This window comes from Vipera berus (genome assembly GCF_964194415.1).
Source record: "Vipera berus genome assembly, chromosome: 1".
Lineage (NCBI taxonomy): Eukaryota > Metazoa > Chordata > Lepidosauria > Squamata > Viperidae > Vipera > Vipera berus.
The window spans coordinates 32,092,268-32,110,980 of NC_138202.1; the positions used below are offsets into that span (position 1 = coordinate 32,092,268).

Here is an 18,713-nt window from a genome sequence, read left to right on the forward strand (position 1 = left end):
CCAGTAAGACTGAACAATCATTTCTCTCCATATCACACTGATTCCCAAACAAACATTTCTCTCTACAGTTCACAGATTTCAATTTTTAGAGTTTGCCATGTTTTCTGCAGCAATCTTCTGTTACCTCTTTGCTCTTAAGACATGATTTATCAGTTCAGTTTAAACTCCCATTTTTTTAATCCTACTTAAATCCTGTCCATTAATTCTGCTGCTTGGTTTCTTTTGAGATATTAGGGGTTTTTAATCTCCTGTTTGGAATTTTTAACTGTTTAACTGCATATTTTACATTTTTTTAAGTAACAATATATAAATGTTTCTGATATATTGATGTACTGTTTATATACTGAATTTCAGTAATGAGTTCTCAACCATAGTATCATCCAGATATGTTGTACTATCAGTCCAAAAATTCGGCTACATAAACTGAGAATTTGGAGAGTTTAATTATAGCATAGCTGGAAAATAACAGGTTGGGAATGCTTGTTATAGCAGGTAAATAATATCACTGATGTATTGGATGATTTCCAATGATGAATATGAGTGATTTTAACTAAAAATTACAAAACTAGGAAACCTGAGTTTTGACCAAATGTGAGTATCTACTAAGAGAAATAATGCTGTTTTAGGAAAAATCACACATTGTTCTGATAACATAAGCAATAGGAGATATGCTATTAATAGGAAGCTGACACAGAATTGCTCACATGGGTATGTTCCTTCTTGTTAAAGAATGTGGCTGCTCAGTCTGGAGTATTGAATCTGGAGCTGGGGATGAGGTATTTTGTGGATTTGTGTACTTGAAATACAAGTTTTGAATTTAGAGTAGAGTATGAAACAAATGACTCATATGAAATGTATTTAAATACCGGTATTACCTTTGTCCTTGTTCAAGTTGTTTGCTATTAGGATAAACTTTAGAATGGTGTAAGAGCAATACTAAAACTTTTTAAAGACTAGCTGATACAGCTTTATTTTTGTACAAAACGAGTAACATAAAATTATTATTCGGATATTTCAATAATGATTTACCTGCCTTCTTTATTGCATGTTCATTAGTTGATAGGTACAAGAGGATTATCATTGGAATTATGCCTTTTAATCATGAGGCAGATAACAGTCAAGAGTAACACGCAGGACAGATGAAAATAAAACTGTTGCATTATGGGAGAGGCCTCTTTTAAATGCCTCAAAACCCCATGTGGAAATCTTTAGAGTGAGCAAGAGCCTCAGAGCTGCAAGCGTGCACCACGCTTTTCAGGTTTAAAGGTTTTCTTGTTTTCTCAGATTACATTAACCCATTTTAAGGTCATCACACTACTTTTTTTCCTGCCCCCAAGTTATGGGGAAAATATAATCTGAGGCCAATGGAAAAGAATAAGGGAGTCAGGGCCTGTAGGTTTTCCCTCTCTGAAACTCTTACTAAAACTGTCTTTTGACATTGAGAGCAAGACATTGCAGGTGACACCAGCTTGTGACATTGAGGATTCCCAGGATTCCCCTGCATGAAGCGCTGCTGAGAAAATGCACTAATCCAGGGGTCCCCAACCCCAGGTCCATAGACCAGCACCAATCTGCAGCATGCCAACAAGCAAAGCTCTATCCGTTGGATGCAGGCAGTATTCAACCTCCCCCCATGGTCCGCATAAAATTCTTTCTCCATGGCACCGGTCCCTGGTGCCCAAAAGGTTGGGGACCTCTGCACTAATCAGCTCTAGGTGATCTGCCTCCTTGATCAGATTCCATTTGCTTCTGACCATGGGCTTTGTCCAGCAGGCATCTCCTTGATACGTTTGATACTCTTAGGACCTGTATTTTGAGAACTTCAGGCTACTTGTGGGGAATCTTGTTCCCATTGAAACAAGTTGATGGACTGCATGAGGCACTTAGTTTGGTCTATTATACATAAAAAAGGAGAAGGTTATGTTTCAAGATAAAAAGTGTCAGATGTATGAGGAGAATGTTGACAACTTGACAATTTGTATACTTGTATTAAAGTAAAAATAATAATTCCTCTCTCACCCGCCCGCCCCCCCAGAAAAGAAAAAGAAGAAAAAGAATCACAACAGTTTGGAAGCAGGGAAGGACCATTTCCTCTGTCTGCTTCTGCAAATGAGATATTCTTAGAACAGCTTCTGATGCTGAATAGGGTTTCTATGATATAGATACCCAGTTAGAGCTTTAACATTTTGAACCAAGCCCATTAAGCAATTAGTGATCCCTGCATATCATTCAGCATGGGTATAATCTGGTCATGTTTCCATGTACTGATTAGCAGGGTAGTTCTTCCTTCTTTGGGGTAGCTCCTCAAAGAATCCATTGTAGTATTTATTTATTTATTTATTTATTAAATTTTTATACTGCCCTTCTCCCGAGGGACTCAGGGCGGTGTACAGGGCAGTAAATATTAAAAAACAAAATATAAAAGTTAAAAAACAATTAAATATCATGCCCAATATATACAATAATTAAAACCATATTTAAACCCCAACCCCAAACCCATCAAACCAGGCCAGATTGCTCAAATAAATAAGTTTTTAGATCCCACCGGAAGAAGCGAAGGTCGGGGGCCATCCGGAGCTCAACCGGCAAGCGGTTCCACAGGTCTGGCGTGCCCACAGAGAACGCTCTCCCCCTGGGGGCCACCAGTCGACATTCTTTGATCGGAGGCACCCTGAGGAGGCCCTCTCTGTGGGAGCGCACTGGACGGAGGGAAGTTGATGCTGGCCGCAGGTGTTGCCATAGGTAATCCGGACCCATGCCATGTAGGGCTTTGTAAGTCATTACCAACACCTTGAATCTCACCCGGAGGGCAACCGGCAGCCAATGCAGCTCGCGGAGCAGAGGTGTAACATGGGAGTATTGGGAGACTCCCAACACAACTCGCGTGGCTGCATTCTGCACCAGTTGGAGCCTCTGAGTGGTCTTCAAGGGCAGCCCCATGTAGAGAGCATTACAGTAGTCCAAACGAGAGGTCACGAGCGCATGAGTGACTGTACGCAAGGCATCTCTGTCCAGATAGGGCCGCAACTAGCGCACCAGGCGAACCTGGGCAAAGGCCCCCCTAGTCACAGCTCCAATATGATCATCTAAAGAGAGCTGTGAGTCTAGGAGGACCCCCAAGTTGCGCGCCCTATCTACAGGGGGCAATAGCTCACCCCCCATGGCAAGAGATGGAATAATTTGAATTTCCCGGGATGCCGGCATGAACAGCCACTCAGTCTTGTCAGGGTTGAGCCGAAGCCTGTTCCTCCCCATCCAGACCCGGACCGCCTCCAGGCAATGGGACATCACGTCGAGGGCATCACTGGGGTGGTTTGGGGTCGAAATAAAAAGCTGAGTATCATCAGCATACTGATGATACTCAACTCCAAAACCACGAATGATCTCACCCAGCGGCTTCATATAGATGTTAAACAGGAGAAGTGAGAGGACCGATCCCTGAGGGACTCCACAAATGAGAGGCCTCAAGGTCGACCTCTGCCCTCCTGCCAACACCGACTGCGAACGTCCCAGAAGGTAGGAGGAGAACCACTGCAAAACTGTGCCTCCCACTCCCAATCCCCTGAGACGCCGCAGCAGGATACCATGGTCGATGGTATCGAAAGCCGCTGAGAGGTCTAACAGGACTAGGACAGAGGAACAACCCCTGTCCCGAGCCCGCCAGAGATCATTCACCAGTGCGACCAATGCCATCTCCGTGCTGTACCCGGGCCTGAAATCCGATTGGTACGGGTCTAGATAATCAGCTTCATCCAAGAACAAAGGGAGCTGATGCGCCACCACGCTCTCAACAACCTTCGCAAGGAAGCGAAGGTTGGAGACTGGACGAAAGTTGTTTAATATTGCTGGGTCCAAGGCAGGCTTCTTGAGGAGGGGTCTCACCACCGCCTCCTTCAAGGCGGCGGGAAAACTACCCTCACTCAAAGAAGCAGTTATCACTGCCTGGAGCCAGCCTCGTGTCCCATCCCGAGCCGCATAAATCAGCCAGGAGGGGCACGGGTCCAACAAACACGTGGTGGAGCTCAGCTTCCCCATGATCCTGTCCACGTCTTCAGGAGTCACAGGATCGAACTTCTCCCAGATAACATCGACAAGACTGCCCGTGTCCTCATCGTCAGACTCTGCCCAGTCGGAGTCCAAACTAGTACTCTAGTTGACCCAAGTAGATCCAAGCAATTTGAGGAATGAGTGACATCTTTTATGGGAAAAGCACAACTTTGTAGTTAAAACCATGCTGTTTCAACAGAAAAAAAGGATAAGTTATTTTTTGACATTTGCAAACTGAAAGAATCATTGTAAAATGCTAATTAGAAAGACTAGAGTTATGATTTTTTGTGTATGACAAGAGTGTTGCAGGCTTATTAGGTACACAGTCTAATTTCAAGAGCAAGGGCTTTGAGTGTATCCCCAGCAAGATCTCTATTATCTCTTTTATTTGGAGATCATGTCTTTGTTGATATTCTTGGCTATCTCAGTGGCCTTTAGGTATTGTAATCAGCTTTCCCTATATTAGCATTTTCCACATGTGCTGACTTCAGCTCTAAAAGTCTTATAGATTGCAAATTACAATTGTTGAAAGCCAACATATTTGCAAAGTTGTCAGATTGATAAATACTGCTACAGAAGATCACATTTTTCTGGTGTATCTGGCATAACCTGAAGTAGATAGCAGTGCTTTGCAGTGTTTTGTGCCTGCTTGACAATTACACTTCAGAAAGCATTCTTATCTTGACCTTTATAGTTTTCTTGTTGGTGCCAAAGAGATTTACAGTATTATAATCCTCTTGGCGTGTAGGTATAGGCACTTGTTATTTCAAGGAGATCATTAGGAGAGTAGGAATTCCTCATCCAAAGCAGAAGTCAAGATGAAGTGGGACCATAAGGAATTCATGAAAAAAAATATCCACTCCCTAACTATCTTCCAGAAATATCTCATCTTAGAGGGCTACACAATGCATTGGATTTGAAGGGGAAAATTTTGCTTCAACCCTGGTGGCTCACATAATTGTCAGAAATTCCTAATTATCTGCATCATTTGCTAGGATTGCATGCCTGCCCTCTGCAGCTGCAACAGCTGCACAATCCAGGAATAACAATAACAATAATACATATTTGATTTATACATATTTTATTTAAAAATTTCCCAACAAGTTCTACATGCCTGCCATGAGTTTCAAAACATGCTTTTGGTTTGAATCTGAAGCATGGCATTATCTTACTGTACTGTATATTTAGAGCTAGATCTGATTATTTTGCATATTAGTATTGGATATAATCTCATGATCAGGGAGATTTCAGTTTATGACAGAATTGGGTTTGGGAGGGGTACTTTAGATATTTACAGAAGGGAATGGTTAAAAGCAGAAGGTGAATTAGCTGCTGCCAGGAGCTTAGTAGCTGCCCTCTCTTCAATCTCCCATCATGAAGAGGGAAAAGGGGAGGGAACTTTGGCCCCTGAGCTACAAGTGCCAGCAGTTTCAGGCACCATGGTCAGCAGCAAATATGGTTCAGTATAATCTGGAAAATCTCAGTTGTGTTCCAAACATATTGTGTCCCTTATTCTCTCCTTTGTTTTAAGAGGACAGTACACCATTGCACTGAATAATCATGAGGAACAGGACTAAGTCTTCAGTGTGCATGTGGTATGGGGAGAAAGTGACTGCCAGATGTTCCAGGAGTGCTGCTATTGTTGCTGTAGAAAGTGCAGCTCTTACAGTGAAAAAGATGGACTTAGGGACATGCAATGAGCATCTATTTGCTTTGCAAAGCCACCCAGGTTTAGTGAGAAAGAGGCAGTTTCATTTTGATCTTAATGTTCCAGTTTCTGGTTGAAGTCTGTTTCTGCAAAGGAAGAACAGAAAAAACTACAAAGGAGCAGAACATTGACTCACATTCTTATATCTCCCAAGGGAAAGGTAGGAGCGAGCAGGAAAAAGATTTGCCTGAGACTCAGTTCTATCCCATTATTTGAACAGCAAATTGGACATAATCAGGGTTAGTGAAATAGTGTGTAGAAAACAATATAGATGCTACTGTGGACATAGCTAACTCACAGCCCAGAATGACGAAAAAATAAATTGTTGTGGACAGAGAAAAACAGGTGAAATAGATTGTATGAGCCTGTTTGGTGGGCTGCATCTTCTAACTGAAGGGAGAAGGAGAATATTGTATCTGCATTAGGTTTTTGTTGATAAGACAATGTCTCTTGACTACAATCATAGTGAGATAGTTAAAAGTCCTCTGGAGAGAGCCTTTTCCTTGACGTTTCTCTTCCTCACCCACACTTTTAAAAAAGGCTCGGATGAAGTTAAGTCTGCATCACCTCTGAAGGCCTGGCTGCAGATAATTTCCCGGGCCTTGTTGCTGCCAGCCCCATCTGTAAAATATTGTCCATGTTCAACTTTTTCTAGTTTTGTGAATTCTGGTCCAAATACAGCTGTTTTTCTTGGCATGGCTTGCCTCTGTTTCCAATCACGTTAAAATAATATCAGCCAAAAAAAACAAACCCCACCATGTTCTCTGCTTGCCTTTGCCTTCCTGGATCCTTGGGTAGATTTTACTTAAAAGTTTGGATCTCACCTAGAGTCTGGCATCTGAAAACATTTTGCAAAGCAATCCCATTTACGGAAGAGTAGCAGTTATCTGTTATAGCTGGCTTATCAAATTGCAGAGTATTTCCTCCTCTAGCTACTGGTATCAAGGATAAAGCCATTGATGTACGCTGGCTGTCATTATACATACAGTATAGTTGATTGCAAATTCTTCAGCTGGATGTTTTTTCCAAATTCTCCTCACTCTCCTTGCAGTCCTCCCAGATTGTCTAACACATTTTGCAACACTGATGCCTCTCAATGCATCTTACATCACTGATAAAAGTTTGGGTGCAGCACCCTCTTGCCAAAAATAAAGTACATTTCTTAATAAAGTATTGTGAAGAAAATAAATAATTACTTTAAGATGTTGAACTGTTTCAATTGTTAAAACTGAAATGGACAGTATTTTAGAGCTCAGGACTATATGCTTGTCTTTGACAGTAATAAAGTTTAAAGTTAAGATGGGGTATGATGAGGGGTACAGTAGATGGAAAGTGATACAGAGTGGTCATACCTGTGTCAAGTTTTTTAAAAAAAATATCCTGTGAGCTAGGACTTATTTGTTTATAACTATTTATGCCACCCATTCACTATCCAAATTAACTCTGGGCAGTTTTTTATTTTCTGAATAAAATTAAATCTTTTTAAAGTAGTGTTCACTACTTGTTTTTAATATATTTCCTCTCTGAAAAGTGGCAAGAAACCACGTCATCCGTTTTCAGCAATTGTGAGCAGAGACGGAGTCAATCACAAAAAACACATGTAACCTGGAGTGTCATGTTACTTGACTTGACGGAGAAATCTTTAGTGTAATGCAATTCTGCATGAAGACAGTTCTCTATATTTATCATACTTAAGTCTCTGGGGGTTTGAGATATACTATGACATGCAATATGTACTTCTTGCAATTGTTTGGAATAAATTTAAGCACTTTCAGTACTTCTGTTGTCTAGTGGTTAAGGAAGAGCTGCTTGGTCCAAATTCCTTTTCAGCCATGGATTAAGGCAAGTGGCTGTTCCGCTCTGACGCCCTCTTTCCTGTTTTCACTATATGGATAATCCTAACCAGCCTGTTATAAATTTGTATCTGTTATAAAGATTAACTGATATTATATGTTTTTAAATGCTTTTAAAAGTATATGTTAAGTTTGTGAAGTTGCTTTCTTTGAAGTTTTAGAAGGCTTGCTCTTTAGCCCAAAAAATGCAATAAGGGACATTTTATGGTTTGGAAAAATAGCTTTGTGGTATTGCCTCAGCTGCTCTGTCAAATGCTTTGTATGGCTGACAAAAAGTGTTTGCCTGTTTTTGTTTTTAAATGCAGTCTTTTGCTGAAGCTGTTTTCAGCAACAGAGAAAGGGGCCAATCAACCAAGCACCAAATAATGGGAAATTTTATGTGGGAAGGAAAGAAAGAGGTACCAGTTTATTGGCAGAAAATATAAATTTGGTAAATCTGTTTTCATCTCTAAACTTCTCCACACTGACTTCCTCCTTCTCACACGTCACTTGAATGATATTTTTTGTCTTTCTTTTCCATAGACCTTTGTGAACGACATACGAATCCCTGACCAGAAATACATCACACTAAAACTGAATGATGTGATTCGTTTCGGTTATGATATCCTTTAGGATGTGTTGTAGAGGCACAAATGCACAACCTCTTCAAGTTTCAGGATTTATTATTTTAAGAAAAACACTGTGTTATTTCTTATAAAATTGAAATTCACTAAGTCTAATTATATGAATTGCACTCTCTCTGGAATATCACCAAAATGAGCTTAAAAAAATATATGCTCTTTTGTGGCTCAGAGTTAGTCCTCACAACTATGGTAACTCTGGTAATTGGATTGGCATTTATGTCACTAAGTGATGCAATTGAAAAGTATGATGTCATGTACCAGGTTGCCATAGTTAAACAAGGATTGCAAGGGTTGTTAAGCAAGGACCTCACATGACTTTGACTTCCTGATAGCTTCCCTATTGATTTTACTTGTGAGAAGCCAGCAAACAAGGTCGCAAATCATGATTATGTGGCTGCAGGGGTACTGCAATGGCTGAAATTCCAAGGACCAGTTGTAAGTACTACCGGTACTTACTTAAATGGTCGCTAAAGAAGTGGTCCTTAAAGAGATCCACCTGTATTATATAAATGAAGCTCTTAACAAGAAAAGCAGCTTATTAATATTTGTTTCACTGAGCCTTCAACAAAGAAGTTTGTGGAATTTATCTTTGGTCTTTCGCATAGGAGGGGGAGGCCTGGCAAAACTGAAAATGGGTTCATTTTGAGCTTAATGAAACAGCTGATTAGTATTAGCTTCAGTGTGAGGATTTTCCTGTTGAAAAATTTTGGTGGATCTTCTTTTGGCAGTAACAATATTCTGTTTTTGTATGTATGTTTATATATAAGAATTGCAAGTTATAACATCTTGTCATTATTTATGAAATGAAGATATGCCCATGCTTAACTTTTTTTGGAAAGATTTCTAAACTGTATCTTGATATTAAATCAGTATACCCTTGCTGGTTCTGATGAACAAATAGTCTGATCTGGACAAAGAGTGCAGCATGTTGTTTGTAAGCACAAGCTTTATGAGGTTGGAAATTCTACCCTTCTACTTTTAGGATTATTTCTGAAATGTGTCTTCAAAATATAAAACATGTTTTTCCACCTGAGAGTTACTTGGAGACCACATTAGTTTATATTATAAGTGCAGAAGAATATATTGCTAATTGCTGCTATTCTAAGACGCAAGTTGGTCTGGAAAACAGTAAGTGGGCCAATTTATTCCACAACTGGCATTTGAAGAGTATTTGAAAACATTTTTTGTGATTACTCTTGGTTGTGTTATGCAAATTTCTTTCTTTCTCTTTCCCACACCACTTTCTAAAATAAAATTCATCTTTTATCCTTCTTTAGGTTTGCTTGCTTCCCGGTTTAAGATACTTTTGACTATGGGAGACTAATTCATCTCTTTTTATGTTGTTATTGAGAAGAGATTTGGGATGTGCAGAATACGGCTTATTCTGTCACAGAACAGCTTGTTCCCAGGTTAAGTAGCTTTACGCTTGCAGTTTTATTCTCAACATAGCTTTCCCATCAGTCTTTTCTCAATAAGCAACCTGAATGCAAAACTCAGATCAGGGTTTAAATTCTCTTCCCCATTAGTCAACAACTTCCAGAATTATGCTACATTCTATACCATTAATTCTGAGTTTTTCTTTTTCTTCGAGATTAGCATTGTGTTTTAGGGTGCAAGCCCAGGCACTGCTGTCATATGTTCTTTTCTTGGCAAGGAACCTTTTTTCCCCCAAGACTAGATTAAAGCATGGTTTTGGTAGTCCTTGGCAGCAGATATAGGACTGTCTGAAATTACGTGTATGTCTGCATGCGTGCTGGAAAGAGGAGAGAAAAGTGGAGTTTTACTGAAATAGAATTGCCAAAAACAGTCATATGCTCAAATTCAGCTCATTTTATTCCTTCCTTTTCTACTGAACTATCAGTATGAAGAAACAAAAAAGAGAACACTACCCCCCTACTAAATTCCCTTCTCCCTTGGTTCTTTATAGATTACTCCATTTTTACATTCCCTGAGTCAGCAGAGTTCTCATGCACACATCTGTTCACTGTAGCCAACAAGCAGATTTTGCCTATCGTGCCAGAATATAGCTTGTCCTTGTTTTGTTACTGTTTTTTTTAAAAGTAACATTAACAATCTTGTCCTGGTTTTTCTGGCATCCTTAATTTCCTCCTGTTTCCCACCCTTTTGAGAAAATGCAGGCCAACTATGTTCTGGAACTGTGACATGAGCTTGTGCAAATCTTACTATTGTCATCCTTCATTACAATTACTTTTTTTTTCCCCTGTGGGGATGTCCCACATGTTGAGTGTTTCTGGTTAGGAATAAAAAGCCTGGCTAGTCTGCAATTCATGCCAGGTTTTCAAGATTACAAACTGATCCAAATGAGGTATTGCATGTGGCAGTTTGCTGTTTTTGTTGTTGGAGGATGAGCAAGTTGTGACTCTGCTGTCCCTTGATTACGGTAGCAGTTGATTTGAGTGATGCTGCTAGCTAAACAGGCATCCCCTTCCTTTCCCACCACTCCATGTGCATTCTAATCAAAGTTTGGTGGAAAAGGATGATCGTGTCAGATAGAAGCATATTGGAGAGGCAGTAGTTGCATTCCTTTGCTTGAACATAACTAGTCAGTTCAAGTTCCATGGATAGAGGTATGTAGAATAGTGAAGACTTCATAAGAAGCAGCTTTATTTGGTAACAGTTTCAGTCAAGCCCTGATTTTATCAGTTGCTTGAATGAGATATACAGATCTCCAGATGTATTCCTACAAGCTTTTGAATAGGAGAGCTTTCAGAAAATGACCACCAATTTAATTGTAGAATTTTAAGCTTTTTGCTGCTTAGATCAGAGGTCCCCAACCTTTTGGGCACCAGGGACCAGTTCCATGGAGAGAGGTTTTTCTGTGGACCAGAGGGTGTGGGTTTTGTGTGCTGCCTGCATCCCGCGGATGGGGCTTTGCTTGTTTGTGTGGACCGGTTGCTGGCATGCTATCGCCTGGTACTGGTCGGTGGACCGGGGATTGGGGACCCCTGGCTTAGATGTTCTTTTTCTTTTTAACTAAGAGGTGTCATAGTGTATTTTAAAATATTTGTCCATTCTTTCTTTGGACAAATTGAAATTTGCCTTTGGTAGTGCCATCCTAAGCCTCTGCCTCCTTTCCTTCAGTAGCTCTGTGGAGATAGGACCTCTTTAAACAAAAGACTGATTTTATAAGGAAGATCCACCATCGTAGAAATAAATATTTTAGTTCTTGAACACTGCAGAGCAGAAGAGAGAGGTCTTTCCAGGAGTTGTCATAAAGCAGAGACTGAATAAGGAGACACGTTCTGTTCAGTGCAGAAACAGAACATATCGACAGCATTGGCTCCCCAGCTGTGCACCACAGACAACATGACACTCTTGAAGAATTAAGCCACTATTTTGGGAAGCATCCAACACTCTCCCTGTTTGTTAGAGCAGGCAGGTTCCTTGGTGCATTAATATTTCTTTTCTGCTGGGAAATTGTGAGCAATGAAGGAAAGAGTAAAGCTGCACTTGATGTAACCGTTGAAAGGAATGACAAATGCCTGTGATAAGCACAACAAATCTCAGAAACATCATTGCTTAGAAAGATTAATTTCATCTATCAACTAAGCCAATACAAAGATCAAATTTCTAAAAGTCATTGTATTTATTTATTAATCAAATTTATACGCTGCCCATTTCAATATCTGCTTGACTCTGGGCAGTTTTAATTTAATTTTAATTGGCATCTCTTTTCCCAAGAAACTGTTGCTTTATAGCAGCCTAGAGAAATAGATATTCTTTGAGTGGAATGAAGGGAGACTTAAGTTTTAATTTAGATCAGTTTTATTGTTGAATGCCTTCTTAGTTACCAGTCATTGTTGGAACTAGATAGGTGTTACTTTCTGGTGTCCTCTTTTTACTATTCATTTCTGGTAATTAATGGGACATGCACTAGTGTTTGGAAACTTTCTGGGATGTATAAGTTGTAGCTTTTGCTGCTAACTGCTACTGTTAAAAAATGACTCCTTCATAATGAACAATTCTCCATAATAGTCCATTAATGAATGGTATTGCAAATATATGTCCAAATTGATGCGGTCACTGATGGACTCCTAAGTTCCTTTGGTCATTTTAAGTATAGTTAGTGTGTATTGTAGCTTGATGAATACCGTATTTTCTGGCGTATAAGATGACTTTTTAACCCATGAAAATCTTCTCAAAAGTCAGGGGTCGTCTTATACGCTGGGTGCTGAAACTTTAGGGACAGGGCTGGCTGGAAATCCTGGAGTGGATCTCCCATTCGGTCTGTGCAGGGAAAGTGGGACCAATTGGAGAAGAAGCTGCAGTCTGTGATTTTTTACAGGCTGGGGTCTGGGCATCTTTCCTTCTAAAGTTGAAGAGCAGCTGCAGTCTATCCCAACTTGAAAGGCAGGTGGGGAATGCAGCAGCCAGAGCAACTGCTTAGCTCTAAGGACACATTTGACTCAGGAACTGGGCGGGCTGGCTGGAAAACCTGGAGCAGATCTCCCATTTGGTCTGCGCAGGGAAAGCTTTAGAGTGAATTAGGAGAAGTTTAATCCACTTGCACTGTTTTATGTTTACATGTTTGATGACAAACAGCCTTATGTTTATAAGTGACAGTTTTCCTACTAAGTACCTGCATGTCATAAGCATTTCAATTAAAATTACCATATTAAAATCAAATCTGATGTTTTTTTAATTTTTATTTGGTGTGTGTTGGAAGAGGGGTAGTCTTATACAGCAAGTATAGCCCAAACTCTATAATTTAACAGGAAATGTAGGGGGTCGTCTTATACGCCCAGTCGTCTTATACGCCAGAAAATATGGTATATGTAAGAAAAGGAGAGGGGATAAGGAAAGGAATGATATTGTAACATTATTATCAATCTCATGTGATGTTGATTCATTCATTCCTGTTGGAGCACTGGATAGCTTGGGCTACCCTACAGGGAAGATTTTAGATTCAGTCAGTTTTTAGAGAAGGCTTCTCTATTATTATTAGAATAAATATTTTTGTTCTAAATAAAGGAAAGTGCTTATATGAAACACTTTAATACATTTTAAGAACAAAAATTACCTTTAAGTAGAGCCTTCTTCCGAGATTTGCAATAACGCACATAGCTAAATTCTCTTTTTTATGATCTCCAGTTACGATAAATCATTTGATTGAAAAGGAAATCAAGTTGTGTCTGTTTGCCTTCTCAAATGCTGATAATTAACCAGTACTACTGCATGCACCATATCTTAACCCTTTAACAACAGCTTTAATAATCAGTCATGGTTTTTCACCTCTTTTGAGTTTACTTTCATACCCTAGCCTTCATCCAACTTTGTAGCCTTGAAATGTTTGGAAGGCTTCATGGGGCAATATCTTGCCTATCTCTTTTTAAAATAATCCCAAAAGAGATGGGATTTCTTTGTATGTGTGAATGATGAATTGCCTGAAGTTACTGTTAACCTTCTCCTGAAGCTGCATTTTTCCTTAATATTTTTTCTACATGCAAACATGTATGTCCTAGAGCACATCCAGCACAAGGTTCCAGAAGAAGTGCTAAAAGTAAGTATCTGTCCTCTCTTTTAAGTGGCAAAGTGAAGCTATGATTTTAGTGGAGAATTCCGCCTGAAATTTAGCTGACCACCATCAGTGCTACTACACTTTATTTTATTTTTGCCATCTTTTACATAGGTTGTTTAAAAAAAGAGGAAAAGCAAGAGAGGAAGGAAGGACCAGAATTCTTGAAAAATTGTAGTCCTAGGTCATTAACAGAATGACAGCTCAATATAGATTTTATACATAAAAGTGTTAAGTTCAGTGCTAAAGAACTTTCTTTTAAATAAGGACCAAGTATAGAAGATAGTGGAAAGTGGTTGTCGCTTTTAAAAAACCTGTAATACAGGTTTAGGCAGCCACATAGTCAATTTGGTAAATTGCTTGTTCTTATTTTTGTTTGTTCAAATGCCCAATTCTCATTTTCTAAACTTGTGTATAAATTAGAATGCAGTTAGATGCTGAAAACTGCACTTTCCCAAATTTTGCAATGCAGTGTACAGTTCGAGAAATATTTCCCAAAATACATTATATTCAGGTAAATTACAAAAATGAATGCTTTGAAAATAACTGAAATCCAAGTTCATGTGTATAATAATTGGAATGAACTTTTCATGTGTTGCTCCTCAGAAAACCCAGCCTGGAACCAAGCACAGTCAGTTTAGATGTTTTCTTAAGCTTCATTGATGTGAAAGATCTGCTAATCTTTCTCAGATGCAGATTACTACCTCTCCCATATATTTCCACAAAACTTTCCCATGAGAAATTACCAACATAATATGCTGAAATAATCTTAGAAGGCAGTTCTGCGCTTTGCCAAATCCTGAGTGATAACTTAATGTTCCACCTAGCCCTCAAGACAGGATTCCTTCACATTTTCAGGCTTTTACTGGTAGTCATGAGTTCTAGAGACTTGATTTATTAAAACAAATCAACTGTAAATATTGAAAAATCTTGGCTCGGACAAAGTAGGGATGTAGGCTATAAGCTTTATTTTGATTACCCAACTCTGAGAAAATATGCTTTGCAGGAAAGATAACATCTTTCATTGCACTAATGCCATTGTTGGTCAGAAAACACAAATCCTTTATAGCAGTACTGATTGATAACCTTACCCGATTTCAGTGAGAAGCTAATGGGACTATTTTGGCAATGAACAGCAATTTAAAATGGACTTAGTGACTTACTTTCAACAGTGGATTATACCAATACAATGCTCTTTACCTTTCTCCAAATTTGTCTATGTTTTCATCCAAACAACCAAAGATTCCTAAAGTTTACTTGTTGATTTTGTCTCTGAAAATTAAGTGAATTCAGCTACTAAGCTACTGAAATGAACTCATCTCTGTACCTTGCCTCTTCTTTGTTTGCATCTCCACTGCAACAGAGCCAAGCTTTTCCTGTATGCCAAGATTTGCCTGGGGTAGATTTGCATGTAACTCTACACCAAGATTTAATGTTACGTGCAGGAAAGTAGTTGCCTAAAGGGTAGGTTTGGCCTCCTGTTCCATGTTTGGCAGCAAAAATACTTTATAATTTAGTTTCATCCTTGTATATTTCTAGCTTGTTCTTACTGGGGCCAGTTTGATCTAGTGCTTTTAAAGCACCAGGCTAGAAAGGAGCAGACTATGAGTTCAGGTCGAAGCTGAACTTTAGCCATGAAAGCCAGCTGGATGACTTTGGACAGTCACTCTCCCTCAGCCCAGCCCACCTCACAGGATTGTTATTGTGGCTAAAATAGGAGGAGGTGGATGGGTTAGATATGTTTGCTGTCTTGAGTTATTTGTAAATAATATACAAATAAAAAAAAATCATAGAGTAATACTTAAAGGAGTAGTCAGTTGAGGTCCATTGATATACCTGGTTTTTCTGCTGAAGCCAGTGAACAAGGTAGTAATCCTATGAAAAATGAGCTCTTTATCTTCCTGAATCAGGTGTGGTAGGGAGAGGTTAGAGGTATTCTGCTTAAAATTAGACATGCGTGGAAGAACAGGAACCACTTGTGTTTCTTGTTACTTCTGCTTCTGTATCATTTCAGAAATTACTGTTCAGTGGCCAAAAAGATATTTGCTGAATCTTCCTAATTCAAAACTTGTTACTTTTCTAAAATACACACTGTGTGATAAAGAGATTAGGATTGGAACCAAAACACTGGAAAAATAGGTGTTACAATATTTCTCAGTTATTTTCCTGATACAAATTCCTTTTCACCATCTACCTTACAAAATGACCTTTGTTTGTGAGTTCCTGCGCATTTCAGAATATGCACACCACGTTTCTTGCCTTTCCTCTTCAGCATGAGAAATATACCAGTCAACTTCAGATGAGCTTTAAAGGCACAGCAATGAAAAGAGCAGAGCAGCCAATGGAACATGGTGGAAATATTGAATTGCCCCAAGCCAAGCTGGAGAAAGGAGAGAAGAAAGCAATTACAGGTACCAGTTTAGAAAAACCAGTTAATTAAGATGTGGGAAAGGCCTTTCTCCTCTAGAATTCTGATTTATATTTATTTATTATATTTATATAACCATCCATTTTACACAAGTGACTCTGGGCAGTTGACAAGGATTAAAACACAGGAAAATCTACCACGTATAACTGTCAGTGCCCAAGGATAAAATACCCTACTCATTGAAAAATGCATAGTAACAACAGAGTTCATCTGCTTGATGCTGCATGAGTAGTGTTATAGTGTAAGTGAGGACTACTACCTCTTTTGTTTGTTCCTGTTGACGTTGAAATTAGTGCTTGAAGAGAGTTTTAACAAAGCTTGTTCTTTATTTTCCAGAGGGAAACTGGGATCCAAAGAGTAAAATGATAGATTTTAATAGACTGTTAGAAAAAGCATCTTGTTATGTGTGCAGTATATGCTACATTCATGTGCATACTGATATGAAATCAACTTTGCAATGGGATCAATAATTTAGTCAAGAGATTTGAGATGCTATATTTATCTTATTTTAAATATTCACTGCCTTTAGAAACAAAACTCCCACTGCATTCCTTGAGCAAAGGTCTAGATAATATAAGGAAAAGGAAAGGAGTCCCTGCGGATTTTACTCCACTGTCATAACCGACTATAGGGGGCAGTGCTTATCTCCGTTTCAAGGGACATTGAGCCAGCGCTGTCCAAAGATGTTTCTGCGGTCATGTGGACAGTATGACATCACAGAATGCTGTTTTCCTTCTCAAAGTGGTATCTATTAATCTACTCGCATTTGCATGCTTTCGAACTGCTATATGGCGGGAACTAGACCAGGGGTCCTCAAACTTGGCCACATTAAGACTTATAGACTTCAACTCCCAGAATTCCCCAGCCAGCCATGCTGGCTGGGCAATTCTGGGAGTTGAAGTCCACAAGTTTTAAAGTGGCAAGTTTGAGAACCCCTGAACTAGGTGAAGATGGGAGCTAGTGACGCTCAGGTCTCAAATCTGGGCTGTCAGCTTTTCCAGCTGACAAGCCCAGCATCTTAACCACTGAGCCATCGTGCTACTTAGATAATATAAAGGATCCCCTAATATTGCAGTTGTTTGCATTGTGTTTTTTTCCCCACCACAACATACTCTGGCTGATAGTCCTATCTTTACTTGAATTGAAAGTCACATTCAGATTACCCCAGTTGAACATTTATAAGGTTATAAACTTAAAGATGAAAAACTTAAAAGCTATCTATTGAAGTTATTAAACTTGAAAGCTATATAAATCAGAAGGATTTTGGAGAAGATTTATTTAAAATGAGAGTGTTTTTTTCCTATATAAACAAGTCACTATTTCATTTTCAGCAACATCATTATTAATGTATGTATTAGATTTGTGTGCTAACCATCTTGTCTGGTATTTTTTAAGTGTTTTATGCCTTTAGGGTTTAAAGTAAATTCCTTATGTCTTTTCCATTTTTTTGCTGTTTTTCTTGCTTGAAGACTGTGTACATGCTTATTATATTTTTTTTTAGTAGGCAAATGAATAGGTTTTCCAAAAAGTCTGCAGGCTGGGCAAACTTGTCTTTGTCTTGCAAGTCATGTATGAACAGTTTAGATTAGTGTTTCTCAAATTTGGCAACTTTAAGATGGGTGGATCTCTACTACCAGAATTCCTCAGCCAATCATGGCGGGGAATTCTGGGAGTTCACAAGGTTGAGAAACACTGGTTTAGATGACTCATGGGGCATAGAATGCAAAATTTCTGATGAGCTGTATTTCCATAAGAAATTACAAATTGAATCACCTGTTGCAACTTTGGGGAAACAATAAAAACAGCTTTATTTTAATTTACCTCATGCCTTACCATCAGTCTATTATTAGTACTAGGTATTCTTCTTAAAATTGATTTTGGATTCCAATTATAAACCATCTCATAAAATTTTAGTGTATAGTTTGTCAGCTAAAAATGCACAAAGCAATAAGAAAATAACAATATTTTAAGAAATATAAACAAAAAGATTCCAACATCTTACTTTTTTCCTTGATCTATTGTAACTTGCAATATATTCAAATTTTTGAACTTCACATAGTCTTTTTTAAACAAGCTTTTACAACAGTTTAATTTTTTTAATGATTTCTGTAACTGAGATATGTGATTTGTATTACTTTTAGGCTTCAGAGCTTGTTTATTGCAGAAGTAAAATATAAATAGCATGACAAAATAATTCAATATAGTGGAAGATGCTAAGGAATTCTTGGAAGTGATTTCATCTAGTTGTGTTTGCATTTTTAAGCGCACACTTCCATACTTAATGTGACTTCCAAAAAGGTGTTTTGACCTGGTCTTGGTGTTAATCAGTTAGCTGTTTCGCAAGAGTAGATCAGTGGCTGAAAAGTGGTCTGTCTAAGTATAAGGAGTAACACAAGTAGCAATACAGAGACCCACAATTCAGAAAACTAACAATAATGAATGGGTTTCAAGACTGAGGGTTATGCTTTGTGGAAGTATGATCTCATAGAAGCAATCCTAAAAGGAAAAAAAATGTGAA

At 38.7% G+C, this 18,713-nt stretch overlaps 1 protein-coding gene across 4 annotated transcripts in view; it reads left to right on the plus strand.

Annotated features, from left to right (window-relative positions):
* Window positions 1–18,713, plus strand: part of CEP170B (centrosomal protein 170B) — a 75,761-nt gene that overhangs the window by 14,996 nt on the left and 42,052 nt on the right. For all 4 annotated transcript variants that reach the window (XM_081332677.1, XM_081332680.1, XM_081332678.1 and 1 more), the window contains exons 4-6: window positions 8,131–8,209; window positions 13,694–13,752; window positions 16,040–16,178. In XM_081332677.1, coding sequence (XP_081188803.1) covers window positions 8,131–8,209; window positions 13,694–13,752; window positions 16,040–16,178 — 277 coding nt within the window. The remainder of the gene's footprint in view (window positions 1–8,130; window positions 8,210–13,693; window positions 13,753–16,039; window positions 16,179–18,713) is intronic.